This window comes from Protopterus annectens, chromosome 13.part0, assembly GCF_019279795.1.
Source record: "Protopterus annectens isolate FY-2018-M chromosome 13.part0, PAN1.0, whole genome shotgun sequence".
Taxonomy (NCBI): Eukaryota; Metazoa; Chordata; order Ceratodontiformes; family Protopteridae; genus Protopterus; species Protopterus annectens.
Window position 1 is genome coordinate 629,239,530 of NC_056747.1, and position 21,612 is coordinate 629,261,141.

Here is a 21,612-nt window from a genome sequence, read left to right on the forward strand (position 1 = left end):
AACTGCAATTCCTGGCTATATTGTGTGGCTAAAGTGTGCAGTTGGTCATCTGTGACAGACAACTTGCACTATACATTTCAACTGTCATTGAACTGCAGAACATCTCTGACTCCATCTTATATTTTTGCCCTGTCCCTTCCCTGTAAAAGTTTGACTTTCTGGTAAATGACTGAGGATCACTGTAAGCCAGTAATGCCAGACATTAGTTTCATACTTCCCATTTTTCAGAAAATGCATGCTGATGTAAAGACTGTTTTTTCTGTTTGTGTTTAAAAAATTATCCCTAATTTTGGGCCTTTGCTCTACCCAGCCCCCATTATTTTTGTGTATTTTCCTGATTCTTGTGCAAAGTAGTTGAGAGCTATGCCAAAGCCCAGTTTTGCAACCTGTTTATTGGCCTTAAACCTAGAATTCATTAGCTAATTCCTTTGATGTTAAGTTGTCAATCTCGCCTTCATTCTTGCTGGATGGGTTCGGAGCCGATCCTCTGCTCCGACTCGGCACTTGCTAAGCTCGAGAATCACTTTTACCAGCTCGAGACAGCCATATATCCCATGATGCAAGGCGGTAATTACCCAGATCTCGTTTGCCGCTTCGCTCATGAGGTCACCTTTTTTACCAGCTCCTGGTAAGTTAATTTCATTACTCCTTTTCAAGACATTTTGCTATCCCAGTTTCAAATTTTTTCCCCCTTTATAGTTAGTTAGTTCACCGATTCACTTAGACCCTATTCCCGTTAGTTTCTCGATCCCTTTCATATTTTTCTGTTAGTCAGGCCTTAGGCCTTACCCTCCCAAACAATTTCCTGTCATGATTTTTGTTAGGTGTGTCTGTGTTTTTGTTTTAATTAGTGTATTTAAGGACTGAGTGTGTGTGTGTCTGTGTCCAAACTCAGTCATGTCAAAAGACACTAGGGTCTCAGGTTTTAAGAAGTGTGACTTGTGCTGTCAGAAGATGTCTCTGACAGACGGTCACACTTCTTGTATTTATTGCCTGGGACTCCTACACCTGCAGGACTCCTGTGCTATTTGTCATTCTTTCAGCCAGAGAGTCCTGCAGGAACCTAGAAACAAATTAATCCTGAGGGGTCTTCTCAAGCCTGAGAGCTCCCCGGCTAAGGTCGGCTCCAGGAAGCCCTCTAAGCCATCCAAGACCCAGACTTCGGTGTCCAAGTCTGTGGCCTTGGTTCCGACTCCACCAGAGTCGACATCGGCTCCGTCCGGAGCCGATCCTTCCTTCTTGGAAAGTTCAGTACCGGCGCCGATCGGCACCGATACCCTGGCTTCGGCACCTGTGTCGGCTCCGGCTGGAGCCGATACCCTAGCTTCGAAGCATGTCTCGGCTCCGGCTGGAGCCAAAACGTCTCTATCCCAGCTCGGAGCTGACAAGCTGTCGGCTCCAACTGGAACCGAAGGTTCGTCGGCTCCGATGGCTCCGTCGAGGAAGAGATCTAGATCTCCTTCACTGGAGTCTATCCACTCGGCTCCGGCCTCCCCTTTACTTTCGGAGCAGAGCCATTGGAGCCGATCATCAAGGTCTTCCAGGTTCTCAGACCATGACTTGGCGAGAGTGGTGAGTAGACTACTAAAATCACAGGCACTGGCCCCGATGCTCCATAGCCCGTCTCAGCAGACGACCGCTATTCCACACCCTCCTGAAATTCCTCCTTAGACTCTCCTACAGAGCTCGGAGCCGGAGATTATTTGTACCGTGACTGTTGCTGCTTCGGAACCGATACCACACCTTTCGGCTCTGTCGTCTTCAACTCCTATCTCCTCCTTGAGACCGTCCTTGGAGGGATCTGGTCATCGGGCTTCCCTGGTCGGTTCCGAGGGGGCGAGTGGCATCGGACCCTTGTCCGACCCCGTTCTCCCTCTTGGAGCTTCGGCCTTGGTGAGCTCGGCGCCGACATCTGCTTCAGAGCCTTCCTTTTCGGTGGGGCCGGGGATCCCTGTTTCTTCGGAGCGGGGGCTCTCGGTCCTCCCTGGGAGGGGAGCCTTCGAGGTGATGAGGAGTGTGCTAGCCCCCGAGCTTAGTCAGCAGTCGGTTCCTTTAGCTCCTCCCTCCACGGTGCCTGTAGATGTCTCTTCCCACTCTCTTGCTCCCGGACCCAGAGATCCATCGCCCCAGGTTTCCCCATTGGGAAGAACTTCCTCTTCCGAGGTTTCTCCTGATCCTTCAGGAGAGCCCCCGCGTAAGAGAACCTGCAAGAGGAAGCACTTAGACTTCCCTGAGTCTACGACATCAGATACCGACTTACATGAGTCGGAGGGGTCCCCAAGATCCCCCTCTGAGGATGTCTCCTTTTCAGACATCCTCGAACTCCTAAAACAGAGGGGAAACTGGCCCTCCATTAATCCCTCCGAGGATGAGTCGGTATACCTGGAGGCTTTTGGATCTTGACCCTCCACCTCCTGGGTGTCTCCGCCTTTCGACCCCCTCATGGATGTGATAGCTCGAAAGGCATTGGCATCTCCTGATTCTGTGGAACCAGTCCCCAGGAGGCCTTCTAAATTTATCACGGCCCCCACTGAGAAACAGTTTCTTACGAAAGGTGTTCCGGTTGATGCCATGGTGGTGGCAGCCACCACCAAAAAGGAACTTGCAGATCCTTCCGTACCAGTCCATCCTCCTAACAAGAAATCTAGGACCATGGACAGGTATGGTAAGCGGATGTTTTCCTCAGCGACCTTTGCTATGCGTTCGCTGAATTATTTATGTCACTTCACCCGACTTCAAAGAGACATCCTCAAAGAATTGGGTGAGGTAGTACAGGATCCGTCAGCTGCTGGGGCTCAAGAGAAGATTGCCTCTCAGCTGGGAATCCTAAATTCCATAACTAACTCCTCCATGCGGCTCATTTCTTATGCAGCCGATGGGGCAAGTAGAGCCGCAGGCACAGGAGTGGCTCTTAGACGTCAGTCCTGGATGCGGCTTTGCAATTTCGCAGACCCCTTTAAGGCGTCCTTCACAAATTCTCCCTTTGATGGCACAACTTTGTTTGGGCCTCAGGTGAAGGACACATTGACCAGGTGCGAGCAAGACGGCAAGACTCTTTCTGCCGTAGGAGTCCGTTTCTCCACCCCTTCTAGACCTTACCCCAAAGGTCAGAAGGGAAGTGGTTCAAAATCTCAGGGAGTCACGCCTGACGCACGTGGTCAGTTTACCCCCAGAGGCAGAGGGGGTAATAACAATAGACGCCACCCTAGAGGCAGAGGAGGTCCGCAGAACCAGGGCAGCAGAGAGCCTCTCTCTGACGAGCCCTTCCAGCATCCCTGAGGTGTTGCCCAACTGCCCACCCTTGGAGGCAGTCGGGGGGAGATTGTCGCTGTACCCAGATGCCTGGCTTTCCCTCTCTCAAGACAAATGGGTACAGTCGATCATATCCGAGGGTTACAAGATCCCTTTCGAGGAAAGCCCCTTCCCTCAAAAAGGTTCCCTTCCAGACGTTCCACCCGGTCTAAGGGAAATTGCAAAGCTAGAGGTTTCAAAGCTTCTAAAAAAAGGGCCATCCAGCCAGTTCCAACAGATCAATTAGAGTCCGGAATCTACTCAAGGTTCTTTTTGGTTCCCAAAAAGAAGGGAGACTGGAGACCAATATTAGACCTCAGTAGGCTGAACAAGTCTGTCAAAAAGACAAGATTTCGGATGGTCACACTTCAATCGATTTTGCCCTTTCTGGGCAAAAACAACTGGATGTGCTCCATAGACCTTCAAGATGCGTACTATCACATAAAAATCCACAGACGCTCCAGAAGGTTTCTCCGCTTTCGGCTGGGGACCAGTCATTTTCAATTCAGAGCCCTGCCCTTTGGTCTCACTACAGCCCCCAGAGTGTTCACCAAATGCATGGCAGCGGTCATGGCTCACCTGAGACATCAAGGATTCCAGGTGTTTCCGTATCTCGACGACTGGCTCCTCTCAGCCACCACCAGGCATCAACTTCTTCAAGCCAGAGATTATACTCTACGTCTCTGCGGTCAGTTAGGAATTTCAGTCAACTTCGAAAAGTCTTCCTTATCGCCCTGCCAATCTATTACCTTTATAGGCGCAGGTCTAGACACTACTCGGATGTCAGCAAACCTAACAAGTCAAAGAATCCTAGATATCCAAAACCACGTTCGGATCATCCTATCCAGCAAAAAGGTACAAGCCAGGTTGGTCTTGAAAGTGTTGGGCCTCATGGCAGCCGCCATCACACTTCCTCCTCTGGCCCGTTTTTACATGCGTCTCCTACAATGGATGTTGTTTACCCAATGGTCCTTCCAGCAGCTTCCCATGCATCACAAGATCCTGGTGACACAGACCTGCAAGAGCCATCTATCCTGGTGGACTTCTTCTCCCCTAGTCCATCAGGGCAGACCATTTGTCCCCCCCGGTAGCCACGGTCACTTCGGATGCCTCCCTGATCGGGTGGGGGGGGGCATTATCAGGACAGGATGGTTCATGGCACGTGGCAACCGTTCGAATACCACCTGCACATAAATGTCCTAGAGGTGAGAGCAATGCTTTTAACGTTGCGTTGCAAGCCCTCAACGACTTTCTTCCCTTAGGAACTATTGCAGTTCACACGGACAACATGTCCGTGGTGTGGTACATCAACAAGCAGGGCGGGACCAAGTCCTATCCCTTGTGTCGAGAAGCTCTCAGACTTTGGCAATGGGCGATCTCCTCTCATCGGTTTCTGGTAGCAACGCATATCCCTGGGAAAACCAACATAATAGCGGACAGATTGAGCAGAGCTATACTCATGCCTCACGAGTGGTCTCTCAAACAATCCATAGTGGAGGAGATTTTTCAGAAGTGGGGCCGCCCATGCTGCGACCTTTTTGCTACACCCCAAAACAGCAAATGCCCAGACTTCTTCTCTCTCTTTCCACTTCCATGCCATCCCCCCAGAGACGCTCTTACCCAAGATTGGCCCCGGGGACTTCTTTATGCCTTTCCCCCCTTTCCGTTAATACCGCAAGTACTCCAGAAAGCTACCGTCTTGAGAGCCAAAATGATTCTCATTGCCCCTTACTGGCCTCAACAAATTTGGTTCCCGTTCCTTCATCGCTATCTCGTGGTGCAGCCTTGGCATCTGGACCCAGTTCCAGATCTTCTGACCCACCAGTCGGATCAACTGCACCGATCAATTCGTTCCCTCAACCTCACCGCTTGGTTGCTCCACTTCCTTCCTTAGCCAGGCTTCCTATGATCTCTAACCCAGTTAGAGATATCATAGTAGCTTCTCTAAAGTCCTCTTCCAGGAGGATTTACTCTAGCAAATGGAAACGTTTCTCCTTTTGGGCAAAGTCTAAGAACATAGCCCCTTTTACTGCCCCTATTCAGTCAGTCTTGGACTTTCTAGCTGAAATTTTTCACTCCGGTTCTTCTTCTTCCACAGTTAAAGTCCAGTTGGCAGCAATCTCTAATTTCCATGTCGGATTTGCAGACCAGAATATTATGTCTCTCAAACTTTGTAACGCCTTTCTCAGAGGGATGTTCCTACTTAAACCCCCTGTTAGAGATCCTCCACCACAGTGGGACCTAAATTTAGTGCTGGCATCCTTGATACATCCCCCTTTCGAACCGGCTGCTACATGCTCATTAAAATTTCTTTCTTGGAAGACACTCTTTCTAGTTGCTATTACTTCGGCTAGGAGAGTGTCGGAACTACATGCTCTATGTGTTCATCCCCCTTACTTGGTCTTCCACAAGGATAGAGTATCCTTAAGAACCAATCCATCCTTTTTGCCCAAGGTTGCTTCTAAAACAAATTTGAATCAATCCATTGACCTTCCTGTATTTTTTCCCAATCATTCTAACAGGGCAGAACAAAGTTTGCATTGCCTAGATGTTCATCGCCAACTCAGATATTATTTGGACAGAACAAAGCATTTTAGGAAATCTGATCAGCTTTTTCTTTCTTATGCTGAAAATAGGAAAGGTCTTCCTGTTTCTAAAGTAACCTTATCCAGATGGCTATCTTCCACCATTTCTGACATTTATCAGATTAGGGGCAAACAACTGATTTCAAAACTTAAGCACATTCTACTAGAGGTCTAGCCACATCTACAGCCTTTCAGGCTAGACTACCCTTGGATACTGTTTGTGCAGCAGCCACTTGGGCCACTCCTCATACCTTCGTTTCTCATTACAAATTGGATTTGGCCTCCAGGAACAGGGCAAGTTTTGGTTCCACAGTTCTCAAGAGTCTGTTCCATTGAGCCACCCAGGATAGGGGTGCTAGGGACACGGTCCCATCCAGCAAGAATGAAGGCGTGATTGACAACTTAACATTTAGAAGTTATGTACCTACCATAACGTTCCATGTTAGTTGTCTTCTCTCGCCTTCTTTCTTGCGTCCCTCCCTCCTGTCCCCCTAGCCTGGACAGACCTTGATTTTCCCTTTTTCTCTGGGAGATTGTTCTCCCTTGGACACCAGTTAGCTCTGAATCTCTGTTACCTGGTTCCCCTTACAGTCTTTTCAGGTTAGTTCTTCTTCTTTCCTTGTGGAAAGATTGCGGGCAGTTTTTTTTCCTCTAGATACCAAACGAGATCTGGGTAATTACTGCCTTGCATCATGGGGTATAGGGCTGCCTCGAGCTGGTAAAAGTGATTCTCGAGCTTGGTAAAAGTGATTCTCGAGCTTAGCAAGTGCCGAGTCGGAGCCGCGGATCGGCTCCGAACCCATCCAGCAAGAAAGAAGGCGAGAGAAGACAACTAACATGGAACGTTATGGTAGGTACATAACTTCTAATTTTCTTAAGGCTGTTAATGTCTTCAGACATGGCTGCTGCTTCTCTGTTTCCTGAGTTGCCTTGACTAGAACCTGCCTATATAGTATAACAGATGCTGGGGCAAATACCAGGGGGGAATCAAATGACATTTCAAAGAAAGCGAAAGTGAGTTACAGAGAAACTACAGAAAAAGGTTCTGGCAGAAAATAAAGAAGTCACTGTTCTACTGTATTCAGCATTCATCAGACCTATCATTGAGTACAGTGCTCCTTTTGGTATGCACCTAACCAGGCATAGCCAACAATTGGAACGTCCACAGAGGTTCCTCACTAAAAGAATAAAGGGCATAAGTGAAATGCCCTGTGCAAACCGTCGCAAGGTCCTATCCCTGTATCCTGTCTCCCACAGGCCTTTTGAGGGGAGATCTATGCCTGGCATACAAGCATTGTCAGACCTCACTATGGTGGACCTCCTGCATATGCACAAAACAAACAACACCAGAATTACCCATTCTAAAAACTTAAAAATTTTGCCAGTGATATAAATAGGACCTGCTGGAGAGATAGGTATGTATCCCAAAGACTACCCAGTCTATGGAACAGGCTCCCCTAACCTAATTCAAGTCCAACTTAGACAATAGGATGGGAAACTGAAAATTCATTCCTGGATTGGCACCTATGTCTCTAATGGACACAGGTAACCTGTAAATGGTTCATCTCCTAGGCTCATGCTTACACTTATCAAGGGTATCAGAACTTGTCAGGTATTTGGGATGCATGGCTAGGCTTGAAAAGGCCCTTGTGGTCATTAGCCTAGTAAACACCTATGAATAATTATTAAGTCATATTTTCTTTGAATGTGGTATTCTCAGGTATAGGTTAAAGGAAAGGAAAGCACTTTTTAATTAAAAAAAAAAATGTTTGACATTTGGATGAGCTGTCCTTGAAGTTGCAGGGTACTCTGTCTCACATGCTACAGTGCTAGCACAACTCTGTCCATATTGCATACAGGCTGATCTATTATTAAAAAATACAGAGCACCTGCATGCAGTACTAGAGCTGTGAGCCTGATCAGCTCTTTGCATAGCAGAAGGCTAGTTTGCAAGGAGAGAAATGACACTAGATGTCTCAACTTTTTGTGATGGGAGAACTGTAGATCTGAAGTGGTTAACTTCATTTGGTCTGCAATTGGGTATTGGATCCATCCTCGGATCCGAGCCGGCAGCTTTACCTAGCTAAAGATCCGAGCTCCTAGCTCCTCCCCTACCCATAATCCCCTGCTACACATCCCCCATCCTCAGATCTAGTTTGCCTCGGCTTATAGCAGCTTCTAGAGACGAGCTCTTGGCGTGGGTGAGAGATTTCTAGTTTTATAAAACTTTCAAAATCGAATTTCTGTGTTGTGTGTCTATGGTTTAGCCCCCTTTACCGACTAGTATACTTAGTTTAATTTTTTTGAGGTATTTTTCTTCAAATTTGTTTTTCAACCCTCCCACTAGTGTGCGAGTGTGTAGTGTGATGGCTGAAGGGCCTAAAGCCATTTTTTCTAAATGCACTGAGTGTGGTCATAAGCTGTCCCCAGCCGATGGCCACACTCAGTGCATTATTTGCCTGGGGGTGGCCCATTTATCCACCAGCTGCCAGGTCTGTGCAGCTTTCAACCCCCAGGCTATCAAGGATAGGAGGAACAAGCTAATCCTGGCGGGATTGTTGCCCCCGGATTCTTCTTCCTCCTCTCCCTCTAAGGTACCGGTCGCGGTTGCGGCTTCCATGCCTTCTGATCCCCCTTCCCTGTTGGGGACTCAAACTCCCTCTGTTTCTCAGGGTGAGGAGGACTCTTCTTCCTCTTCTAAAGAGAAGAGGAGAGATAAGGACCGGCATAGGCATAAAAGGCGGGCTGAGTCTCATCCCTCGGCCCTGCCAGCTAAGGTAGCTAGTCCAGCTAAGAGGGTCTCTGGTTCTCCTCATTCTCGGCTCCGTTCCCCTCGGCGACCTCCTCCAGATCCACCAGAAGCTTGACCGACGCTGATTTAGACCGGATGATACGTAGTTTCTTGCAGGCTCAAATGCAGATGGGGGAGCTCGGCCCCTTTCTTTACCCCGATCGCTCCTTCTCCGACCTGGTATCGGGTTTCGGAGTCTTCGGATCCGTGCCATTTCGGACCCGGCGATCCGTCGACACCGACAGTCTTGGTTACTTCGACGCAGACTATGCCCTCGAGTGTTTTGGATCCTAGCTCTCGGGGCCAAGAGCCGAGCGTCGGATCCGTGGGAGGAACTGTGTCTTCGGCGCCGTTTAGGTCAGAGCACACTTCCCTCTCGGGTCCGACCGCTACAGCTCTGACACCGATCCCTGCATCGGCGCCGAGGGGGCTGCTCTCGGAGCCAGGGGAGAGCGGTTTGCCCTCGGCGTTTGATGTAGTGGAGAGGGTGCTGTCGAGGACTTCCAGATCCCCGGTCCGGGCTGCGGATCCATCCGTCACCCCTGTGCATATGGGCCTGTCCTCAGTCATCCGGCCACAGGGACAGCCTGCATCGGTGCTCCAGTTGGTTCCCTTAGAGGAACAAGACCCCGTGGGTGAGCCCTCCTCAGATAGCCCCACCGAGGAGGTTCCTCACAAACGGAAGTGCAAAAGGAGGCACCTGGACTCCCCTGAGTCCCTCACAGAGGGGACAGATTTGGAGGAAGGGGAAGGTTCCCCAAGGTCACCCCCTGAGGATGTCTCCTTTGGAGACATCATGGAAATGCTGCAAATCAGAGGAGGGTGGTCTGCCTAAAAACCTTCCTCGGATGAGTCTGTGTTTCTGGATGCATTTGATGCAGGCCCATCTACTTCTTGGGTGTCCCCCCCGGCTGACCCCCTGGTGGACTTAATTACCACCAGGGCTTGGAAGGAGCCAGACACCATGGAGCCAATTCCCAGAAGGCCAGACAAGATACTTAGCCCCCCTTCTGACAGGCTGGCTTGGTCTAAAGGTTCTCCAGTGGATGCCATGGTGGTGGTGGCTGCCACCAAGAAGGAACTGGCGCAGGAGAGTTCCTTGGTCCACCCTGAATCTCGGACGTTGGACCGCATTGGAAAGTGGATGTTTGCTTCAGCTACCTTCTCTGTGAGGGTGCTGAACTATATGGCACACGTTATCAGACTCCAGCGAGACTTGATTAAGGAATACGCTGGAGTCCCCCCGGAGTCCATTGCGGCCGAGGGCAAACGCACCTTCTCGACTCGCATGGCCACTCTGAAATCTATTACTAACACATCTATGCGGCTACTCTCCCATGCCACGGAGGGAGTGGCTAGAGCCAGCGGAGCAGGCATCGCTCTGCGGCGCCATGCCTGGCTCCACCTTTGCGATTTTGCGGAACCCTTCAAGGCATCCTTCGCTAACGTGCCCTTTGACGGTTCTACGCTCTTTGGCAAGACCGTCCGCGACACGCTGGTCCAAAGCGAGAAGGACGGGAAGACACTGTCTGCCATCGGGATCCACTTCTCTAATCCCCAATGGTCCTTCTCGAGGAACCAGAGGGGACAAAAGAAGATGTGGTTCTGGAAATCACAGCAGTCCCGTCCCACTTCGGATCCCTCGTCCTTCAGAGGCAGAGGAGGACAAGGTGGACGCCGGCCCAGAGGCAGAGGGGGGCCTAGGAATCTCGGATCCTGAGAACCTTTCTTGGAGATGCCCGCTCAACAGCCCTGAGGGTTTACCCAGCTGTCCCTCTCTGGAGGCAGTCGGGGGCGTCTGTCGGAGCACCTCCAAACTTGGGAGTCTATTACCACAGACTGGTGGGTGCTCTGAATTATATCCAGAGGTTATTCCATTCCTTTTCTGAGTCTTCCCCCACCTATGAAATGCCTCCCCGATGTCCCACCCTATCAAAGGGAGGCGACAGCTTCAGAAATTTCAAAGCTATTAGAAAAAAGAGCCATCCAGCACATCCCCCCAGGCCAGTCCAGATTGGGAAATTACTCCAGGTTCTTTTTAGTGCCAAAGAAGATGGGGGAACTGAGGACTATACTAGACCTCTCATCTCTAAACCTGTTCATTCCCAAAGAGAAATTCCAGATGGTCACTCTGCAATCTATTCTCCCCTTCCTATGGGAGAACGACTGGATGTGCTCCATAGACTTCAAGGATGCGTACTACCACATTCTGATGGACAGACGATCCAGGAAGTTCCTCTGCTTTCGTCTGGGAGTCAGTCACTTTCAGTTCAGGGCTCTTCCGTTCGGCCTCACCTCAGCCCCCAGGGTGTTCACCAAGGTCATGGCAGTGGTCACAGCCCACCTGAGACTTCAGGGCATTCGGGTCTTTCTGTACCTGGACGACTGGCTCCTCACTGCCTCCACCAGGCATCAGCTCTGCTTGGCCAGGGATTATACCCTGGCTCTTACTCAGCGTCTAGGTATTACTGTAAACCTTCAAAAATCATTCCTTCATCCTGTGCAGGTTCTGGAATTTATAGGGGCCAAGATAGATACACGCCATTCCAAGGCCTTTCTAACAACAGACAGGTTGCGCAGTTTGTCTCTTCATGTTTTGGCAATTCTCCAGTCCCCAGCCCCACCTGCGGAATTAGTCCTGAGAGCTTTGGGCTGCATGGTGGCGGCCATCGGTCTGTCGCCCTTTGCGCGACTGCGCATGAGAATCCTTCAATGGACTCTTCAGGTCCAATGGTCACTTTTGCAGCACCCCTTGAACACCCCAATTCCCTTGAGCAGGGTTTGCAAGGACTCCCTTCTCTGGTGGCTACACTCTCAGGAGCTGCGAGAGGGGAGACCGTTCATCATGCCTCAGGCCCAAGCCACGTTGACCACGGATGCTTCTCGCCTCAGGTGGGGGGGCATGCTATGGGCAGAACCGTCCAAGGCATGTGGGCTTCTTCAGAGACCGTTATGCATATCAATGTCCTGGAGATGAGGGCGGTGCTTTTGGCATTGCAAGCCCTAAAAGACCTTCTTCCTCCAGGAACTATTGCAATTCAGTCAGACAACATGGCTGTAGTCTGGTACATCAACAAACAGGGAGGAACCAGATCATATCCCCTTTGCCGAGAGGCCATGAGAGTTTGGGAATGGGCGATCTCCACCAACTGCTTTCTGGTAGCAACGCACATTCCGGGCCGGACCAACATCCTAGCGGACAAGCTAAGTCGCTTGATCCTCACACCATACGAGTGGTCTCTAAACCCGTTAGTAGCAAAACAGATCTTCCTCAAATGGGGTCTACTTTGCTGCGATCTTTTTGCTTCTCCATCAAACATGAAGTGCAGTGAGTATTTCGCTCTAATTCCCCCAGTAGGGGAGAGCCCCAGAGACGCTCTGGTTCATGCTTGGCACCCCAGTCTCCTTTATGCTTATCCCCTGCTTCCGCTTATGACGAAGCTCCTGCAGAAAGCCCATCGGTTGGGGAACAAGATAATCCTCATAACCCCATTCTAGCCTCGCCAGATCTGGTTCCCTTACCTGCGGTCTCACAGTGTAGTTCCTCCTTGGATCTTAGATCCCATTCCGGATCTAATTTCTCATCCTGCGGGATTACAACCCCCAAACATGGGCGACCTCAAGCTCACGGCTTGGTTGATCCAGTTCCGCTGATAGCAAGGACTCCCGGTATCTCGTCACCAGTGAAAGCCATTCTGGTAGCAGCACACAAACTTTCTACCAGAAAAATCTACGGTAGTAAATGGAAACATTTTTCCATTTGGGCCAAAGACAGGGGCTTAGACCCCTTTACTGTCCCTATTCCAATTCTGTCCCATATCTTTCATCAGGGAGCCAGTGCATCGGTTAAAGTACAGTTGGCAGCCATCTCTCATTTTCATGTGGGGGATAATGTAGGATCACTGGCTTCCACCAGGATTTGCAAAACCTTTTTAAGAGGCGCTTTTCTATTAAAACCGCCAGTTAAGTCTGCGGTCCCACTATGGGACTTAACACTGGTCCTATAGGCTTTGACGGGCCCTCCTTTCGAACCAGCCGCGTCAGCTCAGTTGAAATTTTTATCTTGGAAAACAGCTTTCCTGGTTGCAGTTACTTTGGCCAGGAGAGTGTCTGAGCTTCAAGCCCTCTGTATGAAACCCCCTTATCTAATATTTCATAAGGACAGAGTTTCTCTCAGGACTAATCCTTCCTTCCTCCCTAAAGTAGCCTCTGAGTCGAATATTAATCAGTCTATTAATCTGCCAGTGTTTTTTCCCAATTTCCAGAACAAAGGGGAATACACACCACACAAATTGGATGTGTATAGACAACTGCGTTTTTATTTGTACAGGACAGCGACTAACCGTAAATCTGACCAATTGTTTGTGTCCTTTGCCAAGTCTTCTTTGGGTAAGCCTATTACCAAAGTGACATTAGCCAATTGGATTTCACAATGCATCATTCAAGCCTATTTAGCTTCGAACAAACCGGTACCTTTGGAAATCCATGCTCATTCAACCCGATCCATAGCTACCTCTGCAGTGTTCTGGTCTAGAGTCCCTATAGACGACATATGTTCAGCAGCTACTTGGTCCTCCTCTCATACATTTATTTCTCATTATAAATTGTATATGATTTCCAGAAGTAGGGCTTCCTTTGGCTCCGCGGTGCTCCAGAATATTCTTCCTTGAGGGCCGCCCAAGGTTTCTAGGTAGCTGGGGACTGTCCCACAGGTTGCAGACCAAATGAAGTTAACCACTTCAGATAAAGAAGTTATGTACTCATCCATCTGAGTGGGTAACTTCATTTGTCTGCAACCAACCCCCCTCCATTACCCCTAACCAGTTTCGTGCTTCTTAACCAAGGAGAGGATTGTTCTGTTAGGCAGTAGGTTACTGGCCTCTTTCGAGGGTCTTGTGGAGTCCCTATAGGCAAACTCGATCTGAGGATGGGGATGTGTAGCAGGGGATTGTGGGTAGAGGGAGGAGCTAGGAGCTCTGATCTTTAGCTAGGTAAAGCTGCCGGCTCGGATCCGAGGACGGATCCGATACCCACAGGTTGCAGACAAATGAAGTTACCCACTCAGATGGAACATTATGGTGAGTACATAACTTCTTTTTTCTCTGCTGCTTGTAATCCTTACTCACAACTGCAGCAGCAATGGCTGTAGACACATAGGGCCAGATTCTAAAAAAAACTTGCTGTCAGTGTAAGAGACCACTTATACTGAGAGCAGGCTGAGACCAGGTCTTTTGGAATCCGGCCTACTGCAAGTCTTTTGGAATTAGGGCAGACTTGCACTGAGAGCAACTCATTTAGAGTCTGGCCCATAGACGCAATATAAACAAAGGCTACAAGAGATGGCCATTGGTTGAGCGAATGAATGTGCATCCTAGCCATGTGTATGTGGAAAGTAGTGGAGGAAGATACTGGGTAGATTATTTAAAAAAAAAAAAAAGGTTGAGCTCTAACTGCAGTATATGATTATATACTGTAGTACTGGGGCCTCACTCCCCTTCTCTCATCTTGTGTAATAACTATGAACAAAAGAGTTATTGTAAATAAGGGTGTTGATTGTTCCGATATCCAGCATAGGGAAGAGAGAGAGCAGTAACCCCTGTTTGACATGGATGTACTTCAGTGGGTCATTATGATTGCTTTATGAGACTTAATAAACTGAAGAATCCATCAGAAGTTAATTAGAAAATACTATTGTAGTACTTTAGTATCAGTGATAATAACCAACATTAGTAGCACTGGCTGTTAAGGACATCACATTAGACTGACATAGTGCTACTTGGGTAATCAGAGATGGCTATCCAGTGGTGCAGTCTTGTGAGAGTAAGGTAACACTGGCTGCCACTACACTGTGTGCTCACATTCTGTCTGAGCTGCAAGAAACAAGTGTATGCCCAACTCCTGTCTGTACTGCAAGGACAAAGGAGAGTCCTATTCATGGTAAGTAGCCACTGTCTGAGTAACTGCCTAATCTCAAGCAAGTCCATGTTGAGTGCATGGAGGTCTGAAATAACTATCCAGCTGAAAAGATTTTGCCACATGGAGCTAAAATTGCAACACCACTGAATGAAAAAGTATATACTGAAAGAAGATTGAGTGACACATTACCATATACTATAGACTTTAGATAGGAATTGGGCTTATTTCACATAAACTGAAGTGATAATGAAAACTCTGTCCTTATTTTGGTGTAGTCATCTGAGATACCGTAATGTTGCAAGGGTTATTATTCTACAGGACAGGTGGAACTGATTATATTCATTCATTTTACATGATGTAAATAATACAAAATATTAAACCTGGTTAACAGTTATACATCTCCTGCAGAAATATGCTTGAATGTATCAGCTTAATCAGACACATTATAACTTCCTTTATTCCAGTTTTCTTAAAATGCATATACTTTCTCAGAGCTGTGCACAAGTTTCTCATCCATACACTAGTAATTTAATGCAAATGGATATTTTTTTGTCAGTGTATTCCAGATGCAGTCACTGTTTTCCTTTCTTTTGCAGTTCCACCTCCAGAACACGCTGCTGTACAAGGCAAATGGAATCCTGCTTCTTTTAACATTCTTCTTTTGTCGGATTGCTGTTTTTCCCTATATGTACTGGGCATATGGCAGTCAACATAGCATCCCAATTTACAGGGTTCCATTCAACATTCCTGTTTTCTGTAATCTGGGAAATATCTTATTGCTATTACCACAGTTACACTGGTTTTATTTGCTGTGCAGAAAGGCAAAGTGCCTTTTCTACAAGTCAAGAAGTGAAAAATCTCCATCTGCAACAGTCTAGAACTACTGCTGGGTAACATCAACCACGGAATCATATGGACAAACAAAAGCATACTAGTCTATCATTAGTACACCAGCTGTACCCTGGGAGAAAATGTGCTGTTTTGTCATAGCTTTTGCAAAGAAAAAATATTGTTTTAGATTTATATTTTAGTAGATATTGTTACTCATAATTGGCTGAAAAGAGTGTCTGATTTAATAAGCAACTAATATCTGACCTGACTTCTCTGCAGTTATAATAATGACAATGATATGCACAAAAACATCTGCAGCAAATGGTGTAAGCCAAATTGTAAAAAAATAACTTAAACGTGGGGATGTTATGTGATCCTATCTCGCCTACATTCTGTACTGATGGGCTCAGAGCCGATCCCTCGGCTCCGACTCGGCACGCTTATGCTATAGAGCGAGGCCTCTTACTGGCTGAGCTATCTTTATCCCAGGATGCACCACCACTGATCCCCCAGATCTCGTTTGCCGCTTACAAAGCTTAGACATGGTCTCAACTTGGCTGGGCTAAGTACTATTTATTTAGGCTTTTTCCTGTCAGAAATTTGCTTGATTTAAACCCAAAAGCTGTTTTAACAGCTATTGTTGCTATATTGTTGTTGTACGAACGTGTATTAGTAGTTTTGGTAGAGGATTTCGTGTTTTTTCCTGTCAGGGAAGGTTTCCCGTTTAACTTAGAGGGGCCTTCCCCTGTTGTTTTTACTACCTTGGTTTTGTGTGTGGGTCAAGTACCCGTTTAAGTTAGAGGGTCTTGACCCTCTCTATCTATCTTCTTCTACAGAAAATTGTTTCTTACTGTATTTAAAAAAATATATATATATATATTTTATTTTTTAACTTTAAAATATTAAAGTAGGGATTTTGTTACTTGCTGTAACCCTTCTTTTTCGATTGTTGTAGACAACTGTGTTTGACTTGGGCTATGTCTAAAGAACACAAACCCTCCGGGTTTAAGAAATGCACGAGGTGTGGTTTCAAAATGTCCATAACGGACGACCACTCCTCGTGCGTCTATTGCTTAGGTGCCAAGCACCTACAAGAGTCGTGTAGTGTGTGCCACACTTTCTCATCAAGAGTCCTCAGGAGAGGAAGAACAAATTAATCCTCAAGGGGTTAATCAAGCCATCCTTCGAGGAGGCTTTATCTTCCTCTCCTTTCAAAAAGAAGAAAGCGTCGGCTCCGACCAGTCAGTCGGAACCGACTGCAAAAAGATCTAAGCAGACTTCTCCATCGGCTCCACGGACTTCGGAGCCGAGGGCGGAACGGTCTGCCTCGATGCCTCCAGCCTCGACCCCTCTGGTTTCGGAGCCGAGGACTGGAGCGTCGAGAGGCGGGTCACCCTCATCGGCTCCACTGATATTGGAGCCGATAAGGGTTACCGGCTCAGACTCTTCCCCTTCGGAGCCGAAGTCCTTATTGGCACCGAGGGAAATTACCTTGAGATCTCCCTCGGAGCCGATAGTGGTAGAGTCCATTCGGAGCCGGTCCCAGAGCCCTTCGGAGCCGATGGAGAAATCGGTTCGGGCCCGATCGGTATCCTCTAGATCCAAGATGTCTGATTCGGACATCGACAGGGTGCTCCTTAGACTCTTCCAGTCTCCGGTGTTCCAAAAGCTAGTTTCGGCTCCAGCCCATTCGGCTTCGGAGCCGATGGTCCACTCCCCTACTGTGGTTCCTCCTCCAACAGCTTCGGCACCGTTGGAGCCGGCACTGATGGAACCGGTGGAGGTTTTAGGGTCGGGCCCGACCCTTGCTCCAACTCCGGCTCTTGGGTCGGAGTTCAGCACACGGACTTCCTCCTTCGGCCCTGGGGGGGAGGCTTTGGGATTGATGCTTTCGGTCCCAAGTCTCCCTCTTGGTGCGTTGGCGGCGGGAGTGCCGTCCACTGTCGTGGCCACGGAGGTGGGACCCTCCCAGGATTCTGGTGGTCCCGCCTTCAGGGCTATGAGGAGTGCATTAGCCAAATCTTCCTTGGCTACCTCCACGGTTTCCCCAGCGCCATCCCTGCATACGGAGACTGGGTCTTTGGCAGTCCCCCTGTCCTTAGACAGCGGAGCCCCTGGGCCTCAGGTTACCCCCGCTGGGGTTTCTCCCCCTCCTGGAGGTCCTTCTGAAGCCTCTTCGGAAGAACCCCCCAGGAAGAGATCGTGCAAGAGGAAGCACGTTGACTCCCCTGATGAGTCTCTGACATCAGACACTGATCTCGATGATGCAGAGGGGTCCCCAAAGTCGTCCTCGGATGATGTCTCATTTGCGGACATCCTGGAAGCCCTAAAACAACGAGGCGGCTGGCAGTCCAAACCTCCCTCTGCTGATGCGTCAGTGTTCCTGAAGGCCTTCGGGGCTCAGCCCTCTGCCTCCTGGGTGTCTCCGCCCTTCGATGAGCTCTTGGATTTGATCTCTCGAAGGGCATGGGAACACCCAGACTCTGTGGAACCGGTGCCTGCTCGTCCGAATAAGTTCCTCTCGGCACCCCCTGATAAAGAATTTCTAACTAAAGGTGTGGCTGTAGATGCTTTGGTGGTGGCATCTGCTACACAGCAAGATGTAGCAGAGGCTTCGACGTCCGTCCATCCTCCTAATAAGGAGTATAGGAGCATGGATCGGTACGGCAAGCGCACCCTCAGTTCAGCGGCCTTTACATTGAGGTCCTTGAACTACCTTACGCACTTTACCAGATTTCAGAGGGATCTGATTAAAGAGTTATCCGATACCCTCTTGGGTAACCTGCCTGAGGAGCTGGCCCAGACTGTTGGCTCTCAGCTGGCTACAATGTCGTCCATCTCGAACTCGTCCATGAGGCTCATTTCTTATGCGGCCGAAGGGGCGAGTAGAGCGGCAGGTACAGGCTTTGCTCTACGGAGACAAGTCTGGCTCCGCCTGTGTCATTTCGTGGAGGCCTTCAAGTCTTCCTTTGCCGACGCCCCCTTTGATGGGTCCTCCCTGTTTGGACCCAAGGTAAAGGACACACTAACCCGCTGTGAACAGGAAGGTAAGACTCTGACTGCCGTAGGGGCATGATTTTCCACTCCCTTTCGGCCTTATCCCAAGGCTAAAAGAGGAGGGAAAATGTGGTTCCGTAGATCTCAGAAGCCTTACCCCTCTCAGCAGGAGGATTCCCCTTCCAGAGGCAGAGGAGGGGGAAATTCTTCCGGAAGACACCGTCCCAGAGGCGGCAGAGGCCCTCGCAACACTGGAGACCGCGAGTCCTTTCGTGGCTCTTCAGCCTTTCATAGTCCCTGAGGGATTGCCCGGCTGTGCTGCTCCGGAGCCAGTCAGGGGTCGTTTCTCGAAGCACCTAAAAGCCTGGGAAGGTATCACTCAGGACCGATGGGTGCTTTGAATTATCGCCGGAGGTTACTCCATCCCATTCTCTCATCCCCCCTTTCAGTCCAAAAAAATCCCGGACCCGCCACCCAGTCAGCGGGATACTGCAGCCTCAGAAGCTTTAAAGCTGCTGCAAAAAGGAGTCATCCAACCGGTCCCCGTAGACCAGATCGGATTAGGGACTTACTCAAGATTCTTTTTGGTGCCAAAAAAGACCGAGGACTTGAGGCCCATTTTGGACCTCAGCATCCTAAACCGTTCAGTCAAAAAGTCCAAGTTCCGGATGGTCACCCTACAAACCATTCTCCCATTGCTGGAGAGGGGTGTTTGGATGTGCTCCATAGATCTCAAGGACGCTTATTACCATATCATGGTACATCAAGCGTCCAGGAGACATCTGCGCTTCAGCCTAGGAGGCAGTCATTTTCAGTTCCGCACGCTGCCCTTTGGTCTCACCACAGCCCCCAGGGTGTTCACCAAGTGCTTGGCAGTCGTGACTGCTCACCTGAGAAGTCTAATCTAGACGACTGGCTCCTAACTGCCACCTCCAAGCATCTACTACTGCGGAGCCTACATGCCACTGTATCACTGGGCAACTCCCTTGGAATCACCTTCAATTGGCCAAAGTCTGTGTTGCTGCCATCTCAACGAATAAGATTCATAGGGGTAGAGATAGACTCAAACCAAATGCGGGTCTATCTACCTACAGACAGAATTCAAACCATACAGACTCAAGTTCGAGCCTTACTTCCCAGGTCCAAAGCCCCAGCCAGAATGGTCCTGCAGCTATTGGGATCTATGTCCGCCATGGTTCTTCTAGTCCCCTTGGCAAGGTTGCACATGAGAATTCTCCAGTGGCTTCTTTCAGCTCAGTGGTCCTTTCAGGAACTCCCTCTCAGTCACCTCATATGGATCACGGAAACATGCAAACGGGACCTTCGCTGGTGGCTAGTGCCCTCCAATCTGGATCAGGGACGACCCTTTGTTCTACCTCCTCCGGCGGCCACTTTGACCACGGACGCCTCCCAGATGGGGTGGGGGGGCATTCCCTGGGTAGGTCAGTCCAAGGCAAATGGCACCCGGAAGAGACTTTACTTCATATCAACATCTTAGAAATGAGGGCAGTACTTCTGTCTCTTCAAGCCCTTCACGATTATCTCCCTCAGGGCGTAATTGCTGTTCACTCAGACAACATGTCAGTTGTCTGGTACCTGAACAAACAGGGAGGGACCAGATCCTACCCTCTTTGCAGAGAAGCCATGAGAGTTTGGGAATAGGCAGTCTCGACCAAACGCTTTCTAGTGGCTACTCACATACCGGGCAAGTCCAATGTGATAGCCGACAGATTGAGCAGAACCATCCTGTCTCCCCACGAATGGTCTCTGAATATGACAGTGGCAAGTCAGATTTTCAACGAATGGGGAGTTCCGTGTTGTGACCTATTCGCGACTGCTCTGAATGCGAAGTGCAAAGAATTCTTCTCCCTAACCCCGACTCCGGGGAAGAGCCCCATGGACGCGCTAGTCTGTCCTTGGCCCACCGGCTTGCTTTATGCCTTCCCTCCAGTTCCTCTCCTTCCCAGGGTGATTCAAAAGGCATCTCCTCTTGGGGAGCAAAATTATCTTAATTGCTCCTTACTGGCCCCGTCAAGTATGGTTTCCCTATATTCGGAAATATGCTCTGGAAGGTCCATGGTTCCTGGATCAGATCCCAGACCTACTGGTTCATCAGTCGGGACTATTCCACCAGTCCCTACACACCTTAAAATTGACGGCTTGGCTCCTCCTCTTCCGACTATAGTCAGGAGTCATACATTGGATCCAGATGTTGTGCACATATTGTCTTCGGCTCATAAATCTGCTACAAAGAAACTGTATTCTAGCAAATGGAAAAGATTTGCTATTTGGTCTCAACTCCGGGGCCTGGACCCCATTTCTATTCCCGTGGCAGAAGTACTAAAATTTTTAACTTCTCTTTTCAATCAAGGCTCTTCAGTTTCTACCATCAAGGTACAATTGGCAGCAATTTCTAATTTTCACCAATCGATAGATCCACCTTTAATGAGCAACAGATTGTGTAAGACCTTCTTGAAAGGTGCTGCTCTATTAAGACCTCCGATTTCTCATCCTGCACCTCCATGGGATCTCGATATAGTGTTACGTGCCTTGACTTCTTTCCCCTTTGAACCGGCAGCTACATGTGATCTAAAGTTTCTATCATGGAAGACAGCTTTTCTGGTGGCTATTACTTCTGCCAGAAGAGTTTCAGAGCTTCAAGCTTTGTCAGTAAAACCCCCGTACTTAGTTTTTCACAAGGACAGAGTATCCCTCAGGCCAAATCCTTCCTTTGTCCCTAAAGTTTGTTCTAGTTTCTGCTTACTGCAATCGTTAGAGCTTCCAGTTTTTTTCCCAAAATACTCTAACAAAGCAGAGTTCATATTCCACACACTAGATGTCCACAGGCAGTTACGTTTTTATTTAGACAGGACCAAACAATCAAGGAAAACAGATCAGTTGTTTGTATCCTTTGCAGACAATAAATTGGGCAAAGCTGTCACAAAGGTCACTATTGCCAAATGGATCAGGGACTGTATTACTCAAGCTTATTTTTATTCTAACAAAGAGCTTACCACCTCAGTCAAAGCTCATTCTACAAGGGCTATGGCTACTTCTATAGCATTTCATTCTAAGCTTGCTATTAGTGACATTTGTGCTGTGGCTACATGGTCTTCCCCGCACACCTTTATTTCCCACTACAAATTGGACGTGGCATCTAGAGGACGAGCTTCATTTGGTTCCACAGTGCTCAGGAGTGTT

At 48.8% G+C, this 21,612-nt stretch overlaps 1 protein-coding gene across 2 annotated transcripts in view; it reads left to right on the plus strand.

Moving 5' to 3' along the window:
- The window catches only part of TLCD3A (TLC domain containing 3A), a 265,072-nt gene extending 249,439 nt beyond the window's left edge, over positions 1-15,633 (plus strand). For both annotated transcript variants that reach the window (XM_044055425.1, XM_044055424.1), the window contains one exon: positions 15,180-15,633. In XM_044055425.1, coding sequence (XP_043911360.1) covers positions 15,180-15,461 — 282 coding nt within the window. In that variant the 3' untranslated portion in view covers positions 15,462-15,633. The remainder of the gene's footprint in view (positions 1-15,179) is intronic.
- Positions 15,634-21,612: the final 5,979 nt, after the last annotated feature.